Source organism: Trachurus trachurus (genome assembly GCF_905171665.1).
Source record: "Trachurus trachurus genome assembly, chromosome: 3".
In the NCBI taxonomy this organism is placed as follows: Eukaryota; Metazoa; Chordata; class Actinopteri; order Carangiformes; family Carangidae; genus Trachurus; species Trachurus trachurus.
The window spans coordinates 21411627-21438787 of NC_139893.1; the positions used below are offsets into that span (position 1 = coordinate 21411627).

Consider the following 27161-nt stretch of genomic DNA (forward strand, 5'->3'; position numbering starts at 1 on the left):
GTACAGTGAAGTGTTTGCTACTTCACTGTACTTTCTAACCAGTGTACCTTACACTGTCGCGTTCACAGATCCATCTCCAAGCGCAGATATCCTCATGGTCGAAACAGTAATCCAAGTGGAAGTGCAGGGTTTCCCTCCAACAGCTTTGGTGCTAAGCCATGCAAATCAGTGAATCCGTATTCTGGGCTGCTGGGCTGAGTTAAGTACTGGCGCAGTACAGACTCCGGGCTCTGGTCATCATGGTGACTCCAGCATTCCTGCTTTTACGCGCAAAGTCAAGGAATGACAGAAAGCTGAAAACGGACACGGCTGAGAGAAAACAAACCTCTGCTGCGCCCCCTGCCGCAACTACCACTTTCTCTTTGAGCGTGACTGAGTGTGTGTGCCATGTAAATATGTAGGTGTGTGTGCCTCCCCTCTCTGTCCATTGCGCGAGTGCTGCACTCCCATAGAGGGAGAGTGAGAGTACAACAGTCTGTCAAAGCTGTCCAAAGTGGAGCCACAGACAGGTAATGATTTCATTTATCAGCTGCCGTGAAGCCAAAGCTCTGAGAGCTATACCAGCAGCATCGATGGTGCATTTAAGGAGCTTTTAAGCATCAATCACTCAAGTAACAGCAGCAGTATAGCCACTGTAGGTATTTTGTGTTGCTGCAGCAGGATTAGAGAGACAGACAGCTCATCCAAATCGCAAATGACTGCAAGTCTGAACAATTTCGATTCTACACTTTAGCAAACTAGATCTGCAGTAAAACAAAGATACATCAAGGTGCCAAGTCTCATCTTTAATTTGAGTGGGATTATGATGATAATGAAAGTACCATGTGGGAGTTATAGCCCTTTTAAACACCTTACTTGATGTTTCAGCAGCAGTGTGTGTGTTTAGTTCACGCATCAAAGTGTTTCAGATTTGGTTCAGAGTTCAGAGTTGGCATTTAGATTCAGGCAGAGTTGTCCTGGAGTAAAGAAAGAGTAGAGGAGTACAGACGTGACCATGCAAGTGAAGAAGATAATGAGCAAAAAAAAAAGAAAAGCAAATATTTATCAGAGAGATATCAATAGTAGTCAGTTTGCCAAGATCAACAGATGGGTATTCTGGAAAAGGCAGGTGTGTACAGGGAAACCAGGAAATGGCAAATGACCTTGTGGACTGACAAGCACAAGTTTTGTGGATGAGCGGTAAATCACTTTCATGGAGCAGAAAAATCCTTTATGACTGCATGGCAAGGCTCCAGGATGTAGATGCAGGTTTCCTTGTCAACGATCAAGAAGACTGAGTCAGAGGATTCACTGCAAAAAAATAAATCCATTGTAAATCTCAAAACTTGAGAATCAAAACAAACAAAAAACCTCATAGACAAAATGAATCTCTCAAAATAATGGAATCAGGAAGGTGTGGAGAAAAAAACACAGCTCAAAACCACCAACATGGTAGTGAAGGCAGCAGGGCAATTACCCTAAATTGATATGGTGGTCGAAGCAAAAGATCTTTTCCGAATAAATAGGTGGAATATCCACAACTCACTAAATTGGTCGCAATGCTGATGAATTAATTATTATCATTGTAATGATTTAGTTTGACTTCATGTAAATGTCCAACTATTTTCAGAACTAGACCCACGAGCTACATCTCCCACGCAGCTCTTTCTCTCTTTGATGTAGCTCAAATTAAAGCGGAGACTTAAAAAAAAGAAAGAATTCATCATGAAACAAAGTTGATGTGGAGTGACCTCAGAGAGCTGTTCACACCAGACATCACAGACATCTAGGGCACAAAAGATTGTTTGGTTTTAGTATGAGCCCACTGTCTATGCTTGACTATGAAGATCAGATCACATTTTACAAATCATTGGTGCATAGAATAAATTATAGATTATTATAATTATACATTGTAGGGTATATGTATTTCCTCCTACCCTGTTTGGAGTCTTGCCAAGCAGGTACTATGCAGATGAAAAAGTAATTTTCGAAGTTGATGACACATTGGATGCACTCCTTTCACTCTCTGCCTGTAATGGCTGATCTCTGCATTCCTCTCTGTACAACTGTATATTCTTCTAAATTAAAACATAATCCAGGAAGATTGAAGGTGGTCTATATAATCTACTGAGCACGTCTGCAATTAGTCTCAGGGGTTACATTAGTGTCTAAAACAGATAAACAAAACTCGATACATTTAAACTTGTTGAAATAAAAAAGGGACTTAATTTCTGATGCTGGTCTCAATATTGGACACATGATTCACAGTAGTGGGGTGTAGTTATATTTCACCCCAGGATGCAATCACTGAGACTGATTGTTTACAATTTTCATTAACCGGAATAAGTGGTGTATTGTTGTCTTTAGCCTCTTTGTTTTATTTGAGTGCTCTATGCATGGTTCAGTGGTTTACACCAAATTATGTGACACACTGTATATATCTCATTATTGCCATTGTCTATAAATACGCTGTGCTGGCCTGACAGTGGCTTCATTATGTTACCAGCAAAATCTGTCAGTACTGTGCAATCTATCAGTATATCTGTAACCATGAATCAATCTAGTAGTCCACTGTAAAAGCTATTTTAATAATTACTGCATATGCAGTATGTACTGTATCTATGGATGTGTCTGTAGAGTCCTAATGGCACTTACTGGAGATGATGTTGTGGCTCAGGAATGTGCTTTTAACCTCAATGTTTTCAAACTCTTCACAGGCAAACAAGCCTCCAATTACTGCACTGTTAATGAACTACTGTTCCGGATGACCCATTGAAGGCAGCTCCTGACAAGATTTGGAGAGGCGAGTCACTGTAAATTTGCATCGACTTGCCACTGGACATAATCTATCCTGGAAAAGAAAGTACATCTAAAAGTCACCAAAGTAGACAACAATATTTTACAGTATGCTAATACTATAATAATGGGTTAAAATATAATTGTTTGATTTAAAGTAATATTTGTACTACTAAGATACTATAATATGATTTGCAGTCACTATATTACTTTTTGATCTAATTCCATTTAATCTTGATTATATAAAACAGGTTTTAAACAGTGAAATTCCAGTTTGAGATTTTTTGCAGTGTATCCCATACAATAAACAATGCTCTTGGTTCATTCCAGGAGAAACTAATAGTTGGTTCTGTGAGGTGGAACGAATTGGCAGCCATGTCTTCAGACTATCAGAGGGTCAAGCACATCAACACTGCAGTCTCCAAACCAGTGCTTAGGTTTATTGCTCATCATTCAGCCAAACACAAATTGTGAAGATAATATTACATGGCCATAGTCTCTCAGTAAGTCCATATTTGTGCAATAATGCTGCTCTCCTACTATTGCTTTAACCCTCTTCTTGCATATAAACTTACTACATACTATCAAGCGTAAACGAGTCACATTGTGTGCATTGTGTGGTGCCACAGCGACACCTCAGCTTACAAACTGCATCCTCCAGATGTGAAAGAATATGTTTGTTTGGTACAAGATTCAACAAAAATCACATTATCATCATAATTTTATGTTTTTTTAAGTGAAGATAAAGTGCAAAAATCACCATTCCAGCTGAAATTATAAAGTATAATTCTGTAGTTCCTTGAATGTACAGTACAGTATGCTCCCTTCACGGGTTTGCACACGTACTGCACTGTTTTGCTTTTCATTAGCGGAGGACCTTTTGGCTGATCTCCTTATGTGGTGCTGTTGTGACTGGAACAAAACAACTGCTTTGATGTGTCACATGAGCCTAAAAAATGCCTCCGTAAAATGAATGTAATAACCTAACCTAAGAATCAAGTCAAAAACACATCTAGACAAATATGTTGTGTGTATAAATGGATGTGGGCACCTGACTTGTTCTCATGTGCTGAATGTCATCTAGAGCACTGCCCTCACTCTATGCCAAAATGCAAGATGTGTATCGTGAATGTGTATGGCTCAACAAAACAACACCATCTTTAATTTGAGCAACAGATTGATTGGGGATAATCACTCACCAAGACATATGGACTTCAGGTTAAAGTGTTCAGCCCAGTTAACTGTGTGGGCTTCGGGAAGTACCACGCTGTCTGGACTCCCAAACTGCTTTCCAAGCGATGAGACATTATTCTTACTCCCTGTCTCTGTGTCTGCATGCTGTCACTCGTCATGGAGTTCAGTCAGCCCTTTGGGACTAGACGTCTCTTAAGATGTTGACAGCCGTAGTCCCATAAAACAACTGCATGTGTCAGCACAAAGCAATGCTGTTTGTCAGAGTAGCTCAAAATAAACTTGTTGTAGCTCTTTGATTGCAGACTTTCACATCGAACGGTTTCTTGTCAAAGCAGAATTCAAAACATTCAGTTTTCGTGTTTGTACTGTATGAGATCTTCAAGGGAAATTTGCCCCAGAAAAAGCTACATTTTAAACAATAATACTCCCAACTCAGCATGTTTGGGTATTTGTCTTTGTCTTCTAATTCAGGCAAATAATGAACTTGCTGGACTTATGTAGGTGATCTGGACAGACACATTTCCAGCATATTAAATCGCATATTCTCAACATTTCTGAAAAATGAATAAAATGTGTATGTTTTCTGTATGTATGGTATTATACAGTAGAAGCCTCTAACATGACTTTCCAAACTATCCACATTCACTGATAACTTGGGACCTGTTGGGGCCTAATGCCACTGCAAACCAAAAGGGCAACTAGGAGGAGACTAACTCATTCAACATACAACCCAATGTTGTCTTAAAATCACATACCCTTGAGCAAGACACTGATCTCCAGTGAAGTGGATGACATTGGACAACAGTACCTGTCAACTTCTTTGTGTGTGTGTGTCTGGAACCGTTTAACACTTCATCCCCCTGCAGCCACTCCTCCAGGTTGGCGGTGTGTTCTCCACCTGACATTCCTGATTAAACAAGGGTTAAAACGTTTTGCAGGTTGGTTTGAGTGACGAGAGCAGGAACAGGTGGTGAGGAGCTGGTGCTGCATCTACGCCTTCAGGGACATTCCAGTATGAGCTCACACGACCTGGGGGACCCTTCTTGGTATCTGGACCACCTAGCACACATACACACACACTCTGTATGCCTCTGCCACACGGGAGACCAGTGGTCTGTGAGGTGTTGCTAATGCTGTCCATCAAATGTCCTAAGAGAGGAACCAAAAGGTATGTACTGTAGGTATATAAGTTTCAACATACAGTACTTTACAACCTGTGGCAAAACAGCTCATGTGGACTGACTGGATGCCTGATTTCGTCATTCCTGTAAAAACATTTCTGGGGAAAACAATTATGTAAGCCATATACACAACCTGCGTGTTAATACAGAATCTTTTAATACTAAGTACAATACAGAAAATTAGTGGTAAACAAAGAAAAGTAATTGTCCATGTTTGTGTCCTTCCTTTTATGTCAGGCAGGAAAAACAGTGAGAGATGAATGCAATTAAACAAGATTTAAGCCACAGAAAAATCATTCTGGTCTCGACAAAAGAGACCCTGATCATTTTCAGCTGATGGCGGTAATGGTGAAGAGGGATCATTCAGAAGGCTTTTAAAGTGCAGAGGATGCTCCGTAGGGACCACAACGCAGAGTGAGTCTCTAAGTCCCTTTAACTTTCTTCAAGTACGTTACAGCTCTAAGCACTGAAGAATCAGACAGCGCCTTTTCAGTGAAAATCTACATTCAATCAAGATGCCTTTGTCATGACAGTTCATTTAAATATCTTTAAACCTGTTTACATCTATCTTAAGAAAAGAGTTTCCCACACACTGAGGGAATACACCCCTCTCTTCCCAATACTTAAATAACTGATAAAGTCACTAAGTGATGATGTGTTATTGATGGCATTTGAGACTGGAGGCTGCCTGGAGACAATGTCCACATGTGCTCGGGTGTGTGTGTGTGTCTGTGTGTGTGTATGATGAAAGAGTGAACCTTTGGTCCTCTTCACTTGGTCTCAGAGAGCTTTGCAAGGCTGGCTTGGCGGAAGGCCGCTCGGTCCCTCATCTCCAACACACAGTCCCTCACCATCTCTGCAAACATGGCGGGCCAGAGCTTGTGCAGAGCCTCACCCTTCAGATTGGTGTCTGACGCCCTTTGGACCAACTCCTGGAGGTACTGCTCTATTGTGGCAGCTCGCTCCGATGACTCCACTGTGCCCTCCTGTGTGGAAAAGACAAGTCATGTTAATTTGGTTGAAATTATATAATGACATTATGGTAAGTGTGGATATTGCCTCCAAGTGTTGTACAATAGTGACAAAAGGTTGTCATAGAAGAGTCCCACAATGCTGCAAAAGAAAAAAAAAATTGGTGAAAATATTGGCCGCCACCAGAGCCACTGCATATGTTAAGGAGTAAAAGTGTCTCTGAAACAATAAAAACAATGACACTATGTCATTATACCCACTTACAGTACATGTTGCCTAAGGCTAAAAGTCTAATGAATGTCTGTCTAAAGAATTAACTGGAATAATATATTTTAAGTGTACAGTAGATGAATGAAAATGTGCATCCAAGCAGGCTGACAAAGAGCTGACCTGGATGGGAGGCACAGACACAAGAGCAACACCAGACCAGAAGATGTGTGTGTGATCTGCACTTACACAAACTCTAAATGAACCACTTCATCTTCAGTGGATGGATATTAAGTAATAGCATTGGATTAAAACTGCTTTAGTGGTGCTGCTGGCTTTCCATCAAGAAAAAAGGCCATGATGGCTGAGATGCTGGGATACATGTTTGGTATGTTTTGGTTTGGTTATGTTTTGTTTTTGTTGTTGTTTGTTTGTCTTAAAAGGAAGGCTAAAGACACCTACATGTAGATAACTCTGGTGAGCAGAAAAGAATCTCAGACAGCACATCCAACCTCAAAGTGGATGTGCTACAACAGCAGAGGACCCACTCCTGTCAACAAAGCACAATTTGGGCCCTTTTTACCAATCAAACACGGTGGGACAGCCTATCTCAATATTGTTGCTGATCACGTCCTTTTATAGCAACAGTTTAGCTCCTTCTAAAGGTTATTTTCAGCAGAATAATGCATTGTGTTGCAAAGCAAATTTTGTATCAAACTGTTTTCATGAATATGACAATGAGTTCATTGTATTTCAGTGGCCTCTGCAGTCACTGGATCTGAAATCCGGCAGAACAGAGAAAGAGGTTAAACAGGAAATTTGGAGCCTGGATGTGCTGCTGACATTATCTTCAGAGAAGATGTTAAACAGTCATGTCAACAAGCAGAGGAATGTCAAAGAAAATCTTTCAAAATGCTGTGGAATCCATGTCGTGAAGAAATAAGGCTGTTTCACAGCAATGGTAGGCTGTACACTTTGTTAGTACTGTGTTGCTATTAAGGTGATCAATTAGTATAGGCAGTGATGGAAAGGAGCCCATTTTATACCACATGTAAATCAATTCTTCTTTACCCTTTTTTTTTCCAAGAGGACATACGGACCAAGTATTGTATTTTCTGTCAATTGACCATATGGTGTTGCTGACCATTGTTGCGAGAAAACTATAATGAATAAAACCGGACTGACCTCAGGGCTGTCTGTACTGCAGTCTCTGCTTGGGTAATTGAACAGCGCTCTGCTCAGGCCCTCTCCCAGGAGCTTCCCATTGTCTCGTAGCTCCTCTGGACTCAGCCCTGCCCGCCGGCCACGCCCCTCCAAGAGGAACTGCAGCTGACGCTTCCTTCAAGGTGAAGACAAGAGTTAGTCAGACAGAGAAAAGAGACACGCAGAGATGTGGAGAGAAACAGTGGCAGGGACACCAAGATAATAAAGGTGTGCTCTTGTATCTAATAAGACTCTCTCAAAACTCTCAGAACTGAGACACATGCATAGACATCACCCAGTTAACGCCATTATTCATGAGATGACAATGATTACGCTGTCACTAAATAAAATGTTAATAATCTTAAAGGAGATATCAGTGAAATGTTTTTGTTAATATAAGTCCTAATTAGTCATATTTTCCGTCAGCAATCACTTACATAGAGTGTTTCGACCGGAACACGAGTCTCTCCGTCACTCTGCTCTGCTGTAACCCGAGGAGAAAACATTTCTTCTGGGATACAAGTGTTATCCAATGAGGAGAGAGAACGGCATGAAGGGCTGTGTGTGCAGCCAAGGGATGCGCGTGAATGTGGTGACGTAGCACGAGGACCAATTGATGCCTGACAAGGGCGGGGGCTGCTAACTCATGGTGCGTTCAAAGAAACTCGTACTTTGTGTTTTTCCTTCCTGTGAAGTCATACCAGTTCGATCTGGTACGAGTTCACGGGTCGGAAGTTACGAGTGGCCGTTATAGGGAACTTTCACAGACAACAGGATGGTAAAAACACGAGCTACGGGTTACCTGGAACGCTACCAAGTCGTAGTTGTGACTTGAAGCTGTAACTTACGGTTTCAAAAGCCTGCCTTGAACGCAGCATTAGCCGAAACGGCCGTGAAGCTGATATCTGCTTTAACTTTGAATCCATGTCCATTAAAACTTGTGTTTTAATTGCAATCTCATCAGCTGCAGGATGTCTACACTTTTAAAAGCAGAATGCCACTTGAAAAGTGGTGTGAACTACATCAGATGTTTTTGTTCAGTATAATTTCTCATATGATATACTACTGCACCAACATGTTCGACAGGCTGGTGCCAGGATGCTGCAAGAGTGTCTGCAGAGGAGGCTGCAGGCAAACATTCCATATAGGACAAGAAAGTTTGAAAAGTGTGTGTGAGTGCGTGCACGTGACTAATCTTACACCAACTAAAAACAAGGTGAAACACGCTTGCTTAAGACAATTTATGTTTGTGCATGTTTGTTCCTCAGAAAAACTATTGATAAATTCTAGTGCATTTTGAGTGTAAATAAATATAACCTAAGATAACAATACTTACAATTAGATTGTAACATATGCATTCAAATTGCTCTGGAAACAATAACCAATGTCTACCGTGTAACGGAACTTGTAGAATTCACTCTTCCCCTTTAGGTTTAAGCCAAATGCTAACATGATACTTGCTGCTGACATAGGGTTTGCGAACACAAAGCCAATAAAATCTCTCAACTTGTCTTGTGCAATATAGTTTCATTTTGTGAAGAAGGACAAGAGACAAACTAAGGATTGAACCAAACCAATCAACAATCAATATGGGAATATTGCCCTAATAAACACACACAATTATTTATTTGTTAAAACAACAGCATCATACTGCAGCAGAATAATCACAAACTACAGCATCCATCCAGTGCAACCTCATGTTGTGGTGGATTCTAGGACATGCTTCATGCTGCAAGCATTGCACACCCTTGCTAGAGGGAAGGCAGGGAAGACAACAGGATGAGGGATCATATTACTGCTCTTTGTGAAATTCAAAACCAAATTTGTATTTGTGTGTGGTTGTTGAAACATTTCTTCTCTATTCTTGATTCTAAGCAAGTCACTATCCAGAAGCAATGGTTTTGCATAAAATGAGACATTACTGAGGTAGATATCAGTAAGTAAGTATAGAATATGACTAATAATAAACTGAAAATAGGCGTGCCCAACAAAAAACAGCAGCAGGACTATAACAGTTGTACAGCAAACAATGTGTTGTGCAAAGATTCATAGAAATCATAGAAATGCTTTTTATTCTATATGGAGTACTATATATTTGGTGTTTACAAGAAGGAAGCAGCTACAGTGTCATTTCAAAGAAATTAGTAGAGTGAAATCATGAATTCAAAGCATTTTACAAGAGTCAGATCCCATAAATGGATTGTGAAACTTCCTCTTGTTTTATGTCTCAGCAGTATTTTGTGCATAACTACAATCCACTGAGCAACGTACTATAAGAACATAGAACAAGCTTTCATTATAATTTCTACAAATAAACTGAAACCAGAAAACACACATTACAGTATAGGTAATAGAGTCTACAGCCGGAAGGCTTTGAAAAATAGGATGTCAAACTTAACGACATTTAGTGTAATGAATGGATATAACTGACTTTAGGGCAAGGGATTGTGTATGCAGATAACTGTGATTAAGATTTCAGCACTCATATGAAACTAATCTTCAGCCTTGGGCTGTTGTGTATTATCTATCCATGACAGGGTGTGTATGAATCAGAGCAAGACGCAGTCAGGACAGGAGCCAGTTATCCTAAAGTTTACTGGTTCATTTTCAGTGTGATTCTGAAAGGCTAACTGAGGACAACCAGGCAGCTCAAATATACTGCCAGGCTCACACACTGCTGCACTACTCCTAGGTTTTCTAAATAATCTCTATATCAGATCATTCAAGTAGTAATTCTATCTTAACTGTCTGTCAGTGTTATTTTATAGAATTAATATTGAATGTTTACTGTGACACGAAAGTACAGTCAAACTTTAAGGACACAGCCTTTGAGAGGTGCACTGGTAAAGAGTTGGTTTTAAAATTGTTTGAGTTGCGGTGTTGGTGGGAGTAATTCAGATGCATCTGTCTAGCAATTTTTCAGTGTTTTGTCAAACTTATGAGAAGCAGCTTCAGAAAACATTTTTTTTTTTTAACCGTTGTCGAAAATATATTCCTGTGCGTGACAAATTCTGGAGATTTTTGCTCTGTAAGGATGTTTTTCAATGACCCAGAGTGACAGACCTCAAGAGCTTTTGGCTGAGAGAGGAATGTTTGTGTGGAAGTGCCAAGTACCCACCCTTACCCTGAGACACATAGTCTAATTCTCCTGGCTCCTCTGTGCCAGGCTCCGTCTCGCTGTTGCGCATACACACGCACACACACACATAAATGTATACACGCAAAACAGGCATGCACCTACACGTACTGTACAGTCGCCTCCACATTCACAAGCTGTAACTCACATACATACACATTAATGAACTGCACATTCTTGTCATATTTAAAGCGAACACATTTGAGGACACTGAACACACCTGCCATTAAATTGTAGTTAATGTTATGTTGTGGTTGAGTGTCTGAGTTCAAGTTCTCACCTGGACTCCTCCAGCAGCAGCAGGAGGCGGCAGCGTGGAGTTTCGGTGGCTGCTATATGACCCAGTGTTCCAAATACACGCTCTGCGGCAATCACATCGTTCATGGTCACCTAATGGAGACAGACAAAAGACACACACACTGTGTAAAAGAAATAGCCATTTCATAGATACTGACAGGACAAGTAAAATAAAACAATAAAGGTAAGATGTATAAGGAAGAATTACATGTAAGTATAAACGTATTCCATCATTTATCAAATCAAGCCCAAAGGAGTTGTAATTTAGAGGAAACACATTCATTTTCTGGTTTACATATAGATAGGCACTTAGGATCAATCTCATGTCAATCAGTGAAGCTACAGCCAACTGTGATAGCCTTAGCTTACCAAAGACATTTTAAAGAGAGGATTGTGCCGGACACTTTTTTTTTTTCTTGGCAGTGCTAGACCACTTGCCACTTGCTAGATAGCAGAGATCCCAGGAAGTTGCTATACAGAGTCCAGAAAGGACATATATTCCCATAATGTATGGATTAAACAAATAAGACACAACATGAGAGTCAGTTATTGACACTGATTTGCACAAGGTCCTGATAGGAAATATCACCTTTGGACAGAAACAATATTTTGCTTTTAAAGTGTTATGTTAAGGTAGTACATTCAACACCCTGTAATTAGGAGTGAAATTTGCTATTGGTTACGCTATTTGTTTCTTACATAAGCAACACAGGACACACCTGCAAGAGGATTGCATTGAGAATGAACCTGATCCTTACCTCCAGGCCATTAATCCTCTGCAGGTTGAAGTGATGGAGGCGATAAATGACAAAGGAGCGCCATAGAGCCAGACTGACCACTGGGTTGCCCTCTGGGTGGATGGTCAGCTGGTCCAGACGTCTCACCTGAGCCAGGGCAGCCAGCTGTGGCAGACGGGTGATGTTGGTTTCCAAGAAGATCAGGTGCTTTAAAAAGGAACAAGTCAATTTGAGAGGTAAAACAACTTTTATTTTCTAAATGTTCTTATGCCTGTTGCTCAGTGAGCTGATCATGGTAAAGACATCAATCAGTTAAATCATGTATGCTTCAGAACAGCTTCTAGAAGGTGCTTTGGATGAAAATGTCCATTTCATACATTTGTCCTTATAGATATTTGTATATTATGAGATCGATAGTGACATTTTATCCATCCTAGTCCTACTTCTGTTTAGAAAATGGTAAAGTAATTATGGCTTGTTTGTTGATGACAAACAAGGTCTATTTTGCGGTGATCCTTAAAGCAGAAGTGAGTGATCCGGTCGTTTTCGCTAATGCTGCGTTCCAGGCAGGCTTTTGAAATCGTAAATTACAGCTTCAAGTCACAACTTACGACTTTGTAGCGTTCCAGGCAACCCACTCGTGTTTTTCCGACCTGTTTTACCGGTGAAAGTCACTATAACGGCCACTCGTAACTTCCGACCGGTGAACTCGTACCAGATCGAACTGGTACCACTTCACGGTCAGAAAAATACGAGTTTCCTTGAATGCACCATAACAGTCCTCGTCGCTACGTCACCACATTCACGGCATTCCTTGGCTGCACACACAGTCCTGCATGCCGTTCTCTCTCCTCATTGGATAAAAACTGTAGGATACAATAAATGTTTTCTCTTCGGCTCAGAGCAGAGCAGAGGGACTGAGAGACCCGTGTTTCAGTCCAAACACTCTATGTAAGTGATTGCTGTCGGAAGATATAACTATTTAAGACTTATATTAACACAAATATATCACTCACTTCTGCTTTAAGTAAACACCCCCATAATATTCATTTTGTGTGCCATGACATCATGTATGTATTAAATGACATTCAGCCCTTACCCCAACCATACGTAGCCAGAATGTAAAATCTAAATCAATCAAAAATCTAAATCATTTTTTTCCCCTTCAAGAGGTGTTTATGTTAACATGATGCCATGGCTCATTATGGTATGTGGTTGGTGTCCTCACCGATAGATTGGGGAACTTGACCCTTATTCGCGGCAGTGTTGGTACAATGGCATCAAAGTTGATGTAGCGGAAGGTTATTACAGTGACAGCACCAGCGGTCTGAACTCCCCAACCCCTCTCCAGGGCCTCCAAGGCTCCAAGTCCAAATAAACGCAGGGTGTCTCCATCCAGCTCCGCCAGGTGACTGTCAGACAGGGACAGACTCTGAACACTGCCGCTCCCTCCCTCCACAAGTCTGCAAAGCACACACACATATACACACGGTCTTGATACTCTGAATATACAGAATGTGTTGCCTTGAGGAAAAGAAGGAATATCTTTGAGCCAAATGTGCTTCCTTCTAAAAAGCAGTCATTGTGTTTAGAGAAGGTGGAAAAAAACATCACTACAGAACACTCAATGGTCTAGTCATTGCCCTATGTGTGTTGCCTAATTGTTTTCCATTCTCCTATACAACAGTTGAAGTGCCCTTTCCTGATAAAAGAGTCGTGAGAGTGGAGAATCTGGGCAAGTCTCAAGGAGACATAATCTCCTCTCCCTGCCCATGTGCTCAGCCTTCTGGGTCTGCTGACACTCAGGGGACTTTTCAGCCTAGCAGGGCATCAGATGGTTACTGGCTGCTGGCTACTCAACACTGATCATTTCGGGTTCAGCCTGCCAACAAACTAATCACCCAGATTCATATTTCACACCCTCCCAATCTTGCATTAACAGAAAGCCGCAGTGGTTTAAAGACCTATCCTGTGGTTACCCAACACTAATCCATGAGTCTTGTCAAGAGCAATTTCTGCAAGAGTGTTTTACTGTAGTGAGGTGTGAGACAGAACGGGTCAAAATAGGGAAATGAAAACAAAAATAGCGTGAAAAGGGTGATACATGTTGTAAATGGGGAGACAAATTGACGGCACTGTAACCAGAGCTTCTTTGAAAAATCCACCTTTGTTATCGGCACAGAAAGGCCGACAGAAATGGCTCCTCTCAGTAATGGGGAGAAGAAACGGATTTCTTCTCCTAACTGAGCAGCAAAGAGAGGATCAAAGACTAAGAACTGGAAAAATAATTGTATTATTGAATTGATTCTTAAAGGCCATCTTCATGACAAATACTCTACAGTGGATTGAAATGATGTTGGAAGATTTTAAAAAAGCTTTTCAACTATCACACAGTTTCTAGTCATCATTTTGAAATAAATGTCAGCATGCCAATGAAGATTATTTTTAATATCTATCAATCTGCAGATTATTTTCTAAATCAATCTGTTATCCATTGGTCCAAAAAGATGTCAAGGTGAAGTCTACAAATTGTCTTTGTACCACCAACAGTCCAAGATCACAAGGATATTCGATTTAATAGCACATAAGATACCGAAAACAACAAATCCTTAGACTAGAACTAGAGTTGAGTACTTCAGACTAAAGTGAGACTTTTGCATGGTTAAGTAATAAGAAGTTGGAGTGTAATGGTGACACGACATTGACATCAGGTTCTCAGTAGGTGACCTTTTGGTCTGTTGTTACTTTTAACTGACTCATTCTTGTGTAAAGGACAGGTGAAGGGCCAGGAGCCTCAGGATATGACAAAGTGATGTACCAGGCTTGACAATGACTGCTGGGCCTTTGAGAAACATTCTGTGTGTGCAATGTGCATGTGGTCTGTTAAGTGCCTAAGTAAGTATACAGTGTGTGTGTGTGTGTGTGTGTGTGTGTGTGTGTGTGTGTGTGTGTGTGTGTGTGTGTGTGTGTGTGTGTGTGTGTGTGTGTGTGTGTGTGTTGCATCCAGGTCTGTCAGTTTTAATTAGTTGAGATAATCATCAGTCTACAGCTCAACAAAACAAAGACCCAAATTATGGCTGCCAGTAAACACAACAAGACTTTCTTAATCAAATATCAAGAGATGGTCACCAGAGACTGTGGGGGATCCCATGAGTATATTAAAAGAACCGGATACAATGAAGCAGAGTCAGCCTTGCTGTCAACCACTGAGCTCAAACAAAAAAATCCCCTGAAAGTGTAGAATGCCCTTTTCTCTACAGATGGTGATTACGAACCACTCGTCTGTAAAACTGTTGACAGGACGCCATGAACAAAACCAGTTATTAACCTGGAGCCAGGTCACACTACCATCATCTAAATTTGACACAGGCACTAGCGGACATCAAAAGGCCTCACAATAGTGAATTGTTGTGGCTACAAAAGTGGGCAGAAGTAGATAAATGCTAAAGGATGAGAAGATGAGTGAACTCCACAGATAATGAAAGGTGCAATTAAATGGAAATGGCCTTGACTGGGGGGAGTAATATTAAATATATTAAAACCAAATGTGGCAATCAAGAAACTTAAAACCTTAACCTGAAAGATTAAGTGTTTCCGGTTCCAAGCACACATGGACATAGACATGGGACTTGGATAGCAGCAGACGGGGTGGCACCAGGCAATGAAAGGCAATTTAAACATCAGGATATGCCCCGCCTCCAAGATGTGGGATTGCCAAAGGCAGTAAATCAAAAAGAGCTGTGCAGTGGTGCAGGAGATGAAGCGTAACATGTAGATAAGTCACCTAAAGAATAGGAGTAACTTCTGCTCTCCCTGGAAGTGTGCCATCAACACACTCTGCACTGTGTCGCATATTGTTCCCACATAATCACAGCTGAAAGGCTGCCAGGTGGCCCTGAATCCCCCTCTGACACGAAACCAACAACAAGTGCAGAGAGAAGGAGTGAGCAAGGCGGGGAAGACACAGTGAAGACTCTGTCACAATTACATGGATTGTGCTCTGGCCTATTAGTCTCTGAATCTAATTCAATTAGGGCTATCTTACTTAATCCTACTGTAGTTACAGTATAAAAGGATATCTGTCATCTCTCAATAATTTAATACCACCAAAAGACATGGCTTGTTGCATACATGTCTCCAATAGCCTAAATACTGCATGGTAGTGACAAGTATGAAACATGATTCTCTGAACTGTCATTTTAAAATTGCATTTCATCGTTCCAGTCTGAGAAAAGGGGAAAATAAATGGCTTAACTGGTGCAGAGCAGATGTAACATATAAGAACAATAATAATCTATTTTTTTAGAGCACTTAAACCTCCAGCTACAGCATGCTGCAACAGGGCACCAAAATAAACTAGATTATAATATAAAATATAGAACCATTTCACTCATGTAGGATTTAAAAAATTATACAACAAGGATCTCAATTGAATACATTTCTAATAAAAACAAAATAAAGAAAAATCTCAAATACAGTCAGGCCGCCAAGTAAAATTCTGTTTTAAGAACAGATTATAAAGATGTCAGTGACTCAGGCAGCCAGATCGCTGCAGGCAGGTCTTTCTAGAGCCATGACAGCAAACACTCTGTCCCTTTCACTTGCTTACTGTATTGTATGCTTATTAGAGTGTTACTGTAGAGTTTGTTTACAGAGTATGGTGGTTTTGGATGTTTTATTTGAGGAGTCTGCCAAATGTCTTTCTCACCACTCTGAAGATAACATTGATTTATGAGCCTGCACCCCACTCTCCATGATCTCAGCATTTCTCTCCATTAAAAGAATGTATGAAGTACAAAGGTCTTTCCATCTCCACTCCATTCATCTGCTACACTCAGGGGAAATGAAAACTTAGGAATAAACTTCCTTTGCAGTCAGACTCTTTGGCTGTGACACAAGCTACTGTCCATTAAGTTATTGTGGGATGGTAGTGAGACTGTCCTACTTAATGTCATGTCAAAACTCACCTCAACCTCACTCTAATTTGCCAAACTGGTTGCTACAGTAGTGGTGAACAGACATGACATCATGCATTTTCCTCAATAGATGTGTTTTGGCAATTTCTGTTGAATAAAGCAAGGTTACATTTTGTCCTGCCTATGTAAACAAAACAGCATCTTGCTGCATCATCATGCACAGTACAATGTGAAATCTCAAAGCAATATTGTCATGACACCATGGTGGATGCAAGCTTACTTATGAGAATTTCTATTATACACAACAGCCCAGTGTTTTCAAGTCCAATCACACAATACATTAAACTGGAAGGTGAAATACTCAGGGACAGCAGCTTCAGGTAGCATTTCATATTCATTTGAATACAGGGTTCCTTTTCATCTAATTTTTCATATAATCTGAGACAGTGCGGGTGGACCTGTGTCAAGTTTGCTATAACAAGTCTATAATACTTTGATACACAAATGATTTGTGAATACTATACTCATCTGTTAAATATAATGGTTTGAATAAAACCTGGAAATAAATTGTGTTATGTGATGATGATTTTTTTTAAACCTTAATATTTATCCAGGTAAAATGTTTGAGAACAAATTCTCATTTACAAACATGACCTGACAAACACTTTACTACATACATTACATTGTCAGATCTTTGAACAAAACTGGTGTGAATCACCTTGGACTATTCATTTTAAGACTTTCCACAACCTGTGAATGAGAACACATAGGATTCTTACTTTGTTTTAAATTCTTAAATTGTTGTCTCTAAAAATTTAAGAAATACAGAGTACTCCAAGTTTGTATCTCAAAGGCATATACACCATTACCATTTGGTTGCCTTGTCCTCCTGGCTCCTACTGAGCAAAACCAGATGTGTGAATGGGCTGGCTTCAGCCCCTGACCTGTATGAGAAATCAAGAATCTGATCTGCGATTCTGAAGGAGCAGGATTATACTCTGTCTCTTCATGGTGCAAAAGAATAAACCTCCTGTTGTTAGTATTTCCTGGGAATTTAAACCCCGGCCTAAACAATGTCATAGGTGACGTCATGAAGTGTTGATACACAGGACTGAAAAACAGAACGGAGTTCATCCATCATCTGACCCCTTATGCTCTATATGGGGGAGGGTGGATGTAGTGCTTCAACAGCTATCTGAGTGAATCTGTACTTCAGTGTGTAGGCATCAGAGCCCTTTTATAAACCCACACATGATTGAATAAAGTAACCTTTAAATTCATTTCAATTTACTGATAGTGCCAGAATATTGGAGACATTCTTTACACTGCTGTAAAAAGTAATAGAGCTGAAGTCATCCAACTCTTAACTCATAAGAGTGTGGTATTCTCAGTTGCGTGAGTCTTCCTCATCACCATCACCTGTTAAGCCATATGAATGAAGTTATAATAGACCTTGTAAAGGAAAGCCATTGCCATAGAAGGATTATGCTTCAGGGTCATTTTATATCCTGGTACAGGAAGGAAAAGCCAGCTTTAAAACATGTAATAATAGTGCCTGACATGGCCCCCATTTTCAAATCGGTCCTCCCCCTCGTAACTCATCCAGACCTGAATCACAGTCTCTGTAGACGAGTGCATCAGAGTCCTACGCAAAACATTAGACTCAGCACAGACAGTTGATTTAGAGTACTTCCAACACGATAGAGAAAGAGCGAAAGTGTGTGAAGACATCTAAGACCTATATTTACTGATGAGCTCAGGAGCAGCAAGCCAATCCTTAGTAAGTAAAGGGGTCATCATGTGGCTCATTGATATTTTAAGATGAATTTGATGCACTAGCTACAGCAGGGATCAAATCTATAACTGGGACAATCTCTCTGCATGTCACGTTCAAACCATTCTGCCAGCTGATATATAAAGGGTTGGTACAGCCACTAGAAACACTGCACAATCAAAAAAAGGACAACGAAGAGACAAGAAGGTCAGTTGGGGGACGCGACCGACCAAAAGTCAAGATGAATGTTCTTTCAAGTAGGTGGGGATGGAATCATGAGTTGACTAAATGGGAAATGCAGTACAGTACAAAATGATACTGGTAAACATATCAACAGTAATTTGGCATAGCAGTGCAGGACCCTATTTCAACATGTGTGAAAGTGAGAAGCTCTGATCTAACAGACAGATATGGATGACTCTTGGGAAGATGAAAGGGAATTCACATGGTGCGCAAGACAGTAGTTGATAGGCTTAACTGAAACCAATTGTTTCTTTGGAAATGTGTCATAATGACACACGAGCAGGTGGCATAACTAATGTCCCACTGACAGAACTGTAACACAATAACTTTTTTTTTTTTTTTTTTACGGATTTCTGTATTTCAGGTGTTGGCTAGTCAAAACAATACAGCAACCTTTACCCATGACAAAATACAGCTTTTCATTGGTTTGTGCGAAATTTCATCCTACTGATACAAGAGCTGTCAGAATGGGCAAATATATCAAAATCTTGGCAAATAAAAACACAAAGGAACGAGGACATGTCTTCAGTATGTGTCTCATAATGTTACAGGGAAATACAGACCAATCCATTAATATACAAGAACACTATTTTTTGGCATTGAAGCGCTGTTTGGGTGAACATTTGGCACCTTGTGTATAGACGAGTGGGTGTATACACACATTGATTTTTGTCTTACTTGGGATCTCGTGGGCTGTTTGGACGACTGTTTGTGCGGAGTCTGCTCTCTGTTCCCCCCGATGGTCGTTCTGGTCCTGAACCTGGACTTACCCGTCTGTTCAAAAGTAGAAAAATAACCTTCAACAACAGAGCAAACCATTCTTTTCAGAGCAGTGTCAGATGAAGCAAAAAAAACAAGTATCACACACATATGGCTTCCCTGCTTTCTAACTACAAACACATGGATGTAATTAGAAAGCAGAGTGACTACAAAATTTATAGACAGAGGATTGCAAATAACTGCTTCATACACTTCACAAAATGTTATGATTAACTTACCAGACACATGTGCACTTCCCTGTCTCTCTTGTGGCATGACCTGCCAGTACCTTCGGACTCTTGCTTAACTTAACATCTTATTTTGAAATGATTACTTTGTTTGTCAGGGCTCCAGATTGCTAGCCATTAGCCATGATAACAATGCTAGCCTCTAGCCTTCAGCCCATACAATGACAATACAGTATTTTCGTTGAATCCAGCTCTGGTGGTCCCAGCCTCAGTCTACAGGCTTCCAATCATTTTCTCAGTCAGCTAGGAGAACCTGCCTAGTCTTTCCCTAGCCTAGGGAGATATCTAGTTGTCCGATCCCCGGAAAATAGTCATCCCCAAAGAGGATCAACTCCAGGTTTCCAGCTACCAATTCAAATTTCAGATGCATATTTGCAGCAACCAGCCTGAGCCACAGCTATCCCAGCTTTGTCTGAACCAGTGACCATGAGCCTCCACAGCCCAGCGACTTACAGCCTCTCTCTCCTGAGACATTGCCTATTCTTGTGTCTGAGGTCCCAGTTAATGTCTCATCTGTTCCAGATCCATACCAGACTCAACTGGCCTGGCTGATGCCTCGCCTGTTCCATATCTCATCAGATTTAAATGTTAACTTCTTTCCTCTGCTTAGTTTATTTATCTGTCATTGGTTAGTGTGCATCATTTAGAAGGTGCTGCTAGAATTGAAGCAACAGAAAAACTAAATAATGAGAGGCCAAAATATATTTACCAGCATGTCATATTGTCTCTTTTCCAACAGATGCTCCACGACCAACATCAGCACCAATCAAGACCCCAGATCAGATTACTACAGTCAGGGGGTTCAGTCAGGATATCAAATAAAACCTCCAGTTCTAATGTTATCAGATTCCCATCTCAGCTACACAAACCAGTGCAGTGGACTCACTCGTTACAGCTATTGTGTACAGTATAAGCAATTGTCAGTAAATTGTAAAATGTCGGATGATATCACTGATTCCTCCACAATTTAATTCCTCCTAGGATTAAATCTCTAACAACATTCAGTTTATCATATGTCAGTAAAACCCTCAATAAAAACGCTCTAGAACTTAATCTGATCATTCCTAGCTGCACACATTCATTGAAAATAGGCTTGAAAAATTCAAATGAGCACTCCAATACATGATGTAAAAAGTGTTAGCAAATACTTAACAGCACAGAAGCGCTTTGACTTAATTGCTAACCACTCAGCAATGAAAAACGTCGACCTAGAGCAATTCTGTCGTAGAAATGCCCGTGTTTGCTGTATCTTTGTATAATTTATTCAAAATGTATAAGTCATGCAGAAATCACACCAACCACAGGTGCCCTAATGGAGCCACAATCTACTTTGAAATAGAGCAGTTGTGATGCGCTTGTATCAGTGATAACCATGATATTTAAAACTTGAAATGATTATCGTATCAAAAAGCCTTTTCATTATTAAAAGTAATTGGTCTTTGTCTGTATTATTCTTTTGTTATGGTTACTCTCTCCACATTAATAAGCGCAACTCATTTGCCAAAAAAGAAACAAAATGCACAATAAAGTTGAAATTTAAATTTGAATTACAGAATTGCACCTGGGGGATAAATAAAATATATACCTATCTAACTTTATCTAGTCTAAAATTTTCCATAAATAACAGGGAAACATTATTGTGAATTACCTTGCGCGTGATAGTTGTGCAGTGAAAATCTTGTGCTGTGATGACTTTACTTTGGAACATGAACACACAAGGTGATACTGGCATCCTACCAGCCATTGACCCTTTTAGCTCACTGAGTCACTTGAGTGACTTGAGTTTGTGCTGATGTGGTGTGTACCTTGGCTCATCGGGAGAAGGTTCCTGTGTGAGGCCATTGGACTGGGCGGGACTATGGGCAGGGCTGTTCTCTGGACTAACTTCCTCTTTTGCGCCATTTGTTGGTGGCAGCTCCAGACAGGCCCTGACGCCCTCCCACTGCTGCGCCGCATTACGGATGGCCAGACGCCGCTTCTCCTTGATGAACACAACAAAGACAGACAATCAGAGGACAGAGACAGTGTCAAGTGACAGTTCTCCTGAGCAGACCACACAGTGCATATACTATACTAATGGAACCTGTCTATTTTGACCTAGTCACAGGCAAAGCAGGAGGAGGCTGCATTGTTTGTCATAATTTTGACATTTTTTGATTTGAAAACTGGTCATTTTACACCATTTTACTATGGTAACATTTTTCTCATTAGTTAGATTTAAAATCATGAACTTGCTGAGAAAATATATTTGCCTCTGTTACCACAATTTGATTAAGTTGTTGTTTTTTGCCTCTGTTACCACAATTTGATTAAGTTGTTGTTGAACAGTTGTTTGCTTTTACGATGGGAACACTGGCACCCACCCTGCAAGAGAGAAGATTTGTGTTCCTGAGCTTTCTTTCTTTCAGCTATGGAATGTGCCAATCCCCGATGCAGGAGTGAGTCAGTATCAATTCATAGTGAATACTTTGCCCTCATGAACCCCTGACTGTGACATTCAATATAACATTTTCTCAACACCAGGGATTAGTAGGAGTTAGGTTACTGAGATACAATGCACAGAGACCGTCACTCAGCAAAAGACACACTGCAGCACAGACACAGCAGAAGCACATCAATATATACATTCACTCACACAGACAGACACATAACTGCAAAACCAATTCCTGTCAATATCTTTGACAATTTGAAGAGAAAAAAAAGAAGAGAACAATCTCAAGACACATAAATTAAAAAACACAGAAACAATGGAAAAGAAAGATCCTTAATGTTTTAGAGCTTTCACAACAAATATGTTTTGAGGAGGCAAATAAAGAAAATAAAAAATATTACAAAAAAAAAATTATACAGAGATAAGGATATATTAAGATAGAAAGATTGTTGTTACAAATACAATTAAGGGACCAAAGAACTTGGTTATTGTCCAAATATACATTTATCCTTACTTGAACCAGGACACCAGGATTACGATGGCCTAATTCTGCTGCATGTATGTTGTACATTGCATTCAGCCAATGGGTAAAACACTGGTAATCATATCTCATTTTGAAAATGTGGTACTTTTAAAATGCTAAACGCTTTGATAATATCAAAGCTCTGTCTAGTACTTTGAAGCTTTACAACCAATTATCTTCATCTTCCCTAGAACAACTAATCAAACACCACACAACGCAAAAAAACGAACTTCTGAGTACACCTGTTAACATGTTCTTTGAGATGTAGGACACTATTTCGCATTTGCTGTACATTTGAACTCTAAATCCAGCCACACAACAAGAACAGATCTGATCAGAGTGGTACCTTATGAATAGTCTGCTTGTGACTCTCCTTCTTCTTCTCCTCCTCTTTTCGAGCTTGTACACCAGCCATGCGCCGATCCTCGTCCTGAAAAAGATAGCTAGTGCAATCAGAGTGCCGCTCCATTCATGAGCTCTGAATTATTCAAAAGCGAGGGGAACCACAAAAGACACCATCAGACAGGCTGTCCTCTACAGCAAGAAGTGGACCACTGTAGAGGCTAGGAGAAATTCTCACACCAGCCGGATGCATCACAGGATTATCTGTCTGATTTTCAGTCTGAGATCAACTGAGCCCAGCTGTTGGGGAAAGCCAAAACTCCCAGAATGCAATGCTGCCAACACAATCTGTGTGTGCCAGCTAAGAGCTAGGGGATATTCAGCTGTCTGTGACAAGCTAGCAGAGACGATGCTTCAACCTGATCAATAGAGGCACAATGCTGCCTTGCTGAAGTAAAGGCACTGATGTCAGCTAGTGGTGTATGTATGTGTTCATGCTATTCTCTGTTTAAGGGCTGTTTTTTTCAGCAGAAACAATGTATTTGTTTTGATAGCAGCTACAAAGTGTATTGGTTTGATTATCTGGTTGTTAAAGTTTTAGTCAACTGTGCAATGAATAATATAATTAAAGCAGATATCAGCTTCACGGCCGTTTCGGCTAATGCTGCGTTCAAGGCAGGCTTTTGAAACCGTAAGTTACAGCTTCAAGTCACAACTACGACTTGGTAGCGTTCCAGGTAACCCGTAGCTCGTGTTTTTACCATCCTGTTGTCTGTGAAAGTTCCCTATAACGGCCACTCGTAACTTCCGACCCGTGAACTCGTACCAGATCGAACTGGTATGACTTCACAGGAAGGAAAAACACAAAGTACGAGTTTCTTTGAATGCACCATGAGTTAGCAGCCCCCGCCCTTGTCAGGCATCAATTGGTCCTCGTGCTACGTCACCACATTCACGCGCATCCCTTGGCTGCACACACAGCCCTTCATGCCGTTCTCTCTCCTCATTGGATAACACTTGTATCCCACAAGGAAAATTTTCTCCTCGGGTTACAGCAGAGCAGAGTGACGGAGAGACTCGTGTTTAGGCTGAAATACTTCATGTAAGTGATTGCTGACGGAAAATAGGACTATTTAGGACTTATATTAACAAAAACATTCCACTGATATCTGCTTTAAATATATATATACATATTTAGTATGCTTCCTGAAAAATCTATTGACAAAATTAAAAATAGCTGTCTTAAATCAAGAAGATCTGTTTGCTTTTTAAATGTATTTGCAGGTATAATAGAATCAGAGAGGAATTAAATGATTACTAGTCAATAAAATATGATTACTCTGAGCCAACTGAAAATTTTAAAGTCATAGTTCAGCTTTTTTGAAGTGGGGTTGTATGGGATACAAATGGCGCATCGCGCTGCACCGAGACACTGATTAATTAAATTAATCAGCGTATTTCTGCCGCCTACTAGAAGTCTTGTCTCAAAATAATAACTCTGCCTCTTCCACACACCGCTGATAGGCGGAGTGATACAGTGCGTCGCGAAGACTGGCGGCATGGAGGAGTACTGAGTGAGTTGGTTAGTTCCAGATTTAAAAAAAAAAAAAACGTTTTTCCAACAAGCTGATGCATTGTAAACTTTTACTTTATATCATACTCTTGAACTGGTGTATTATTTTGAAACGGGACTTTTCGTAGGCGGCGACAATACGCTGATTGATTGTCCCTCATTGACAGCCATATACTACCTGTGTCTCGGTGCAATGGATGCGCCGGTGTTTCTCAGTTGAGGGGAGCAGAGACCTTTCTACTGCAGATATTATACTTAATGGCCATTTGTACCTCATACAACCCCACTTCAGAAAAGATGAACTATCCCTTTAATCTTAAATCAGAGGCAGCTCCAGTCTACTGTATGTGTCCTATAACCTTTATTTAGTTTCTGAAATGATCTGCCTTTGTCACTCAGAGTATGATCTGCTCAACAGTTCACCCCAAAGCACAACAATCCTACTAATCCTAATTTGCAGTATTAACTCACCACAATTCATAAATAAGAGCCTCTCAGCAGTCAGACGTTTCCTCTTGGATAAGCTGACATGACTTATTTGGGAGCAAGTTTTTCCAAATCAGTTGGAGGGGAAAATCAAGATCTTCAGTGGCTACTATGAAGTTTCCCTGCAGCAATACCATGACACAGTTTGAAACTCCAGTGTTGGTGGGCTTACATTTGTGTTGTCAGATCAAAATTTTGCATATCCCAAAAGTAACCCCGTCTGAAGGATTGACAGCTACACACAGAAGTTTGTAGAGGGAGATTTAATGGCTCATCAGGTCATAAAACTGGTTAAACCTGTTGAGGATCACATGTACCGTAAAATTCAAGTAAAAACATGAAAATCGCTGAAAACTGAGTTATGAGGATTTTTTTTCACCATATCAGCATTATGTTCTGGGGGCAAGGTGTGTGGTACTTTCAGATTCCTTTTAAGTACAAGCTCAGACCTGGGTGCTCCCTGCTTGACGGCCTCTAAAAGCATGCTGACATTTCACTGTAGCACTTTGCTGGCACAGTGTGGAAGTACAATGACTTCATGTTTATGCTTGAGAATAATCATTGTTTTGTTAGATCTGACATACATTACATGTTGACTGGTTCAGCTCATAATCACAATTTAGTCACTCATGCATTTTAGCTTCTAATATACAACCAAAAATATGATAAATGCTGCACCAACAAATACCAAAGAGTATAGCATCACTGAGCTGCACAGGAGCTTTGAGATGCCCCACTGATGGTGAATGGAAACTGTCTGTGGGTTCATCTAAGGTTTGTCTTAATCAGTGAAATCATAATAAAGTTAATGTTAATACAGATTCAGTGTGTAAAGGACTTTGAGGAACATATGCTCCGACAGTGACTTATAAGTTTGGACCATATACAGTAGTTGGATGTGAATGCCTAATCATAATTAACGTATCTTGTTAGGTAAACAATATACAGGGCCACCCACCAATCAGCTTTCTTACCTACAATAAAATTCCCTTTGATTCTTCTCTATCTCACTATGCCTCTATCAACATTATCTGCATCTGCCTGTCTAATGTTTTGGCATTGGCAGAAGTATGAAGCATGATATAAACAGTCATTTCATAATAGCCACACATTGTGATCCTGTGCAATGTTGGGCACGTTACTTTTTTTCCTTTTTTTGGGGGAGGGGGGGCGTTTTGCCTTTAATTGATAGTATTTTATAAAATTCTCAAATATATCAAATTACTTTGATTTGATTACTCATAATTGAAAAAAGTAGCACCGTTATTAACGCCCTTTATTTATAACACCATTATTCCCATCACTGACCCAGCCAAAACTTTTGTTTTGTTTTGTTTTGCTCTTGTTAATATACAGACACAGTTCATCAGGTCAGGCTTACTGTGATGCGCTTCATGTCCAGCTGTCTCAGATGAAGCACACAGCGCAGGACGGCCTGCTTGTACCATGTCTCCAGGGCTACGGGATTCCCATCCAGGGTGAGCTCAGAAAGGGAACGTGACTCTCCAAGGCAGGCTAGCTGATCAAAACTACAAGATGAAGAGAGAACATTCTGAATGACAGTTATTGTGAAATGATTCAGGGAAATGATGACCTAAATAAGCATTGGGAAGTTGGAGTCATCCACAGGGTAAGTAAAAAAAGACAAATTTGCCCATTTATGTTGATCTTCTTGAACCTTTAATCTAGGCTTACTGTGTACTGACAGAATGAAGCCAAGCTAAAACAAGACATGAAAACCCACGCTGGCAGCCTAACATTAGTCAGGGGGCAATAAAGAGAGAGACAATCCGCTACACTGTTGATATAACCCTTTGGCTAAAGGAGACATGAAAAAGCACAGTCATGCTATGTTGGGCAGTGGAGATTCGATCATTGCTAATTTGTGATAATAACCCTGATGAATCATTTGCCTGGAACTAAGTATGGACCTACTGCACACACTGTGCCTGATCCTGGCCAGAGGTTGTTTTAGATGCACAAGAGGGCTGGATAGTAACCTTTGATGAACTATCAAAGCCAGTGCAACCATTAGGGAGCACTGTTGAAGCTACTGTACAACAAATGCAAACCAAATTTTGCAAGTCAAAAATCAAGTCTAGAAATGTCTCTATTTTGATCAAGTCTTTTCTTCGAATGATATTAATCACAGACGCTCTTCTAC

The 27161-nt window shown here is 40.3% G+C and overlaps 1 protein-coding gene across 1 annotated transcript in view; it reads right to left on the reverse strand.

Moving 5' to 3' along the window:
- Window positions 1-5920: 5920 nt before the first annotated feature.
- lrrc49 (leucine rich repeat containing 49) overlaps window positions 5921-27161 on the reverse strand; it is a gene marked incomplete at both ends in the record, with an annotated part of 34875 nt that continues 13634 nt past the window's right edge. Inside the window, 9 exons of the mRNA XM_084001566.1 lie at window positions 5921-6136; window positions 7515-7668; window positions 10949-11058; window positions 11724-11909; window positions 12931-13165; window positions 19314-19409; window positions 21448-21623; window positions 22943-23026; window positions 26379-26526. Of these exons, the coding sequence (XP_083857692.1) occupies window positions 5921-6136; window positions 7515-7668; window positions 10949-11058; window positions 11724-11909; window positions 12931-13165; window positions 19314-19409; window positions 21448-21623; window positions 22943-23026; window positions 26379-26526 (1405 nt within the window). The remainder of the gene's footprint in view (window positions 6137-7514; window positions 7669-10948; window positions 11059-11723; window positions 11910-12930; window positions 13166-19313; window positions 19410-21447; window positions 21624-22942; window positions 23027-26378; window positions 26527-27161) is intronic.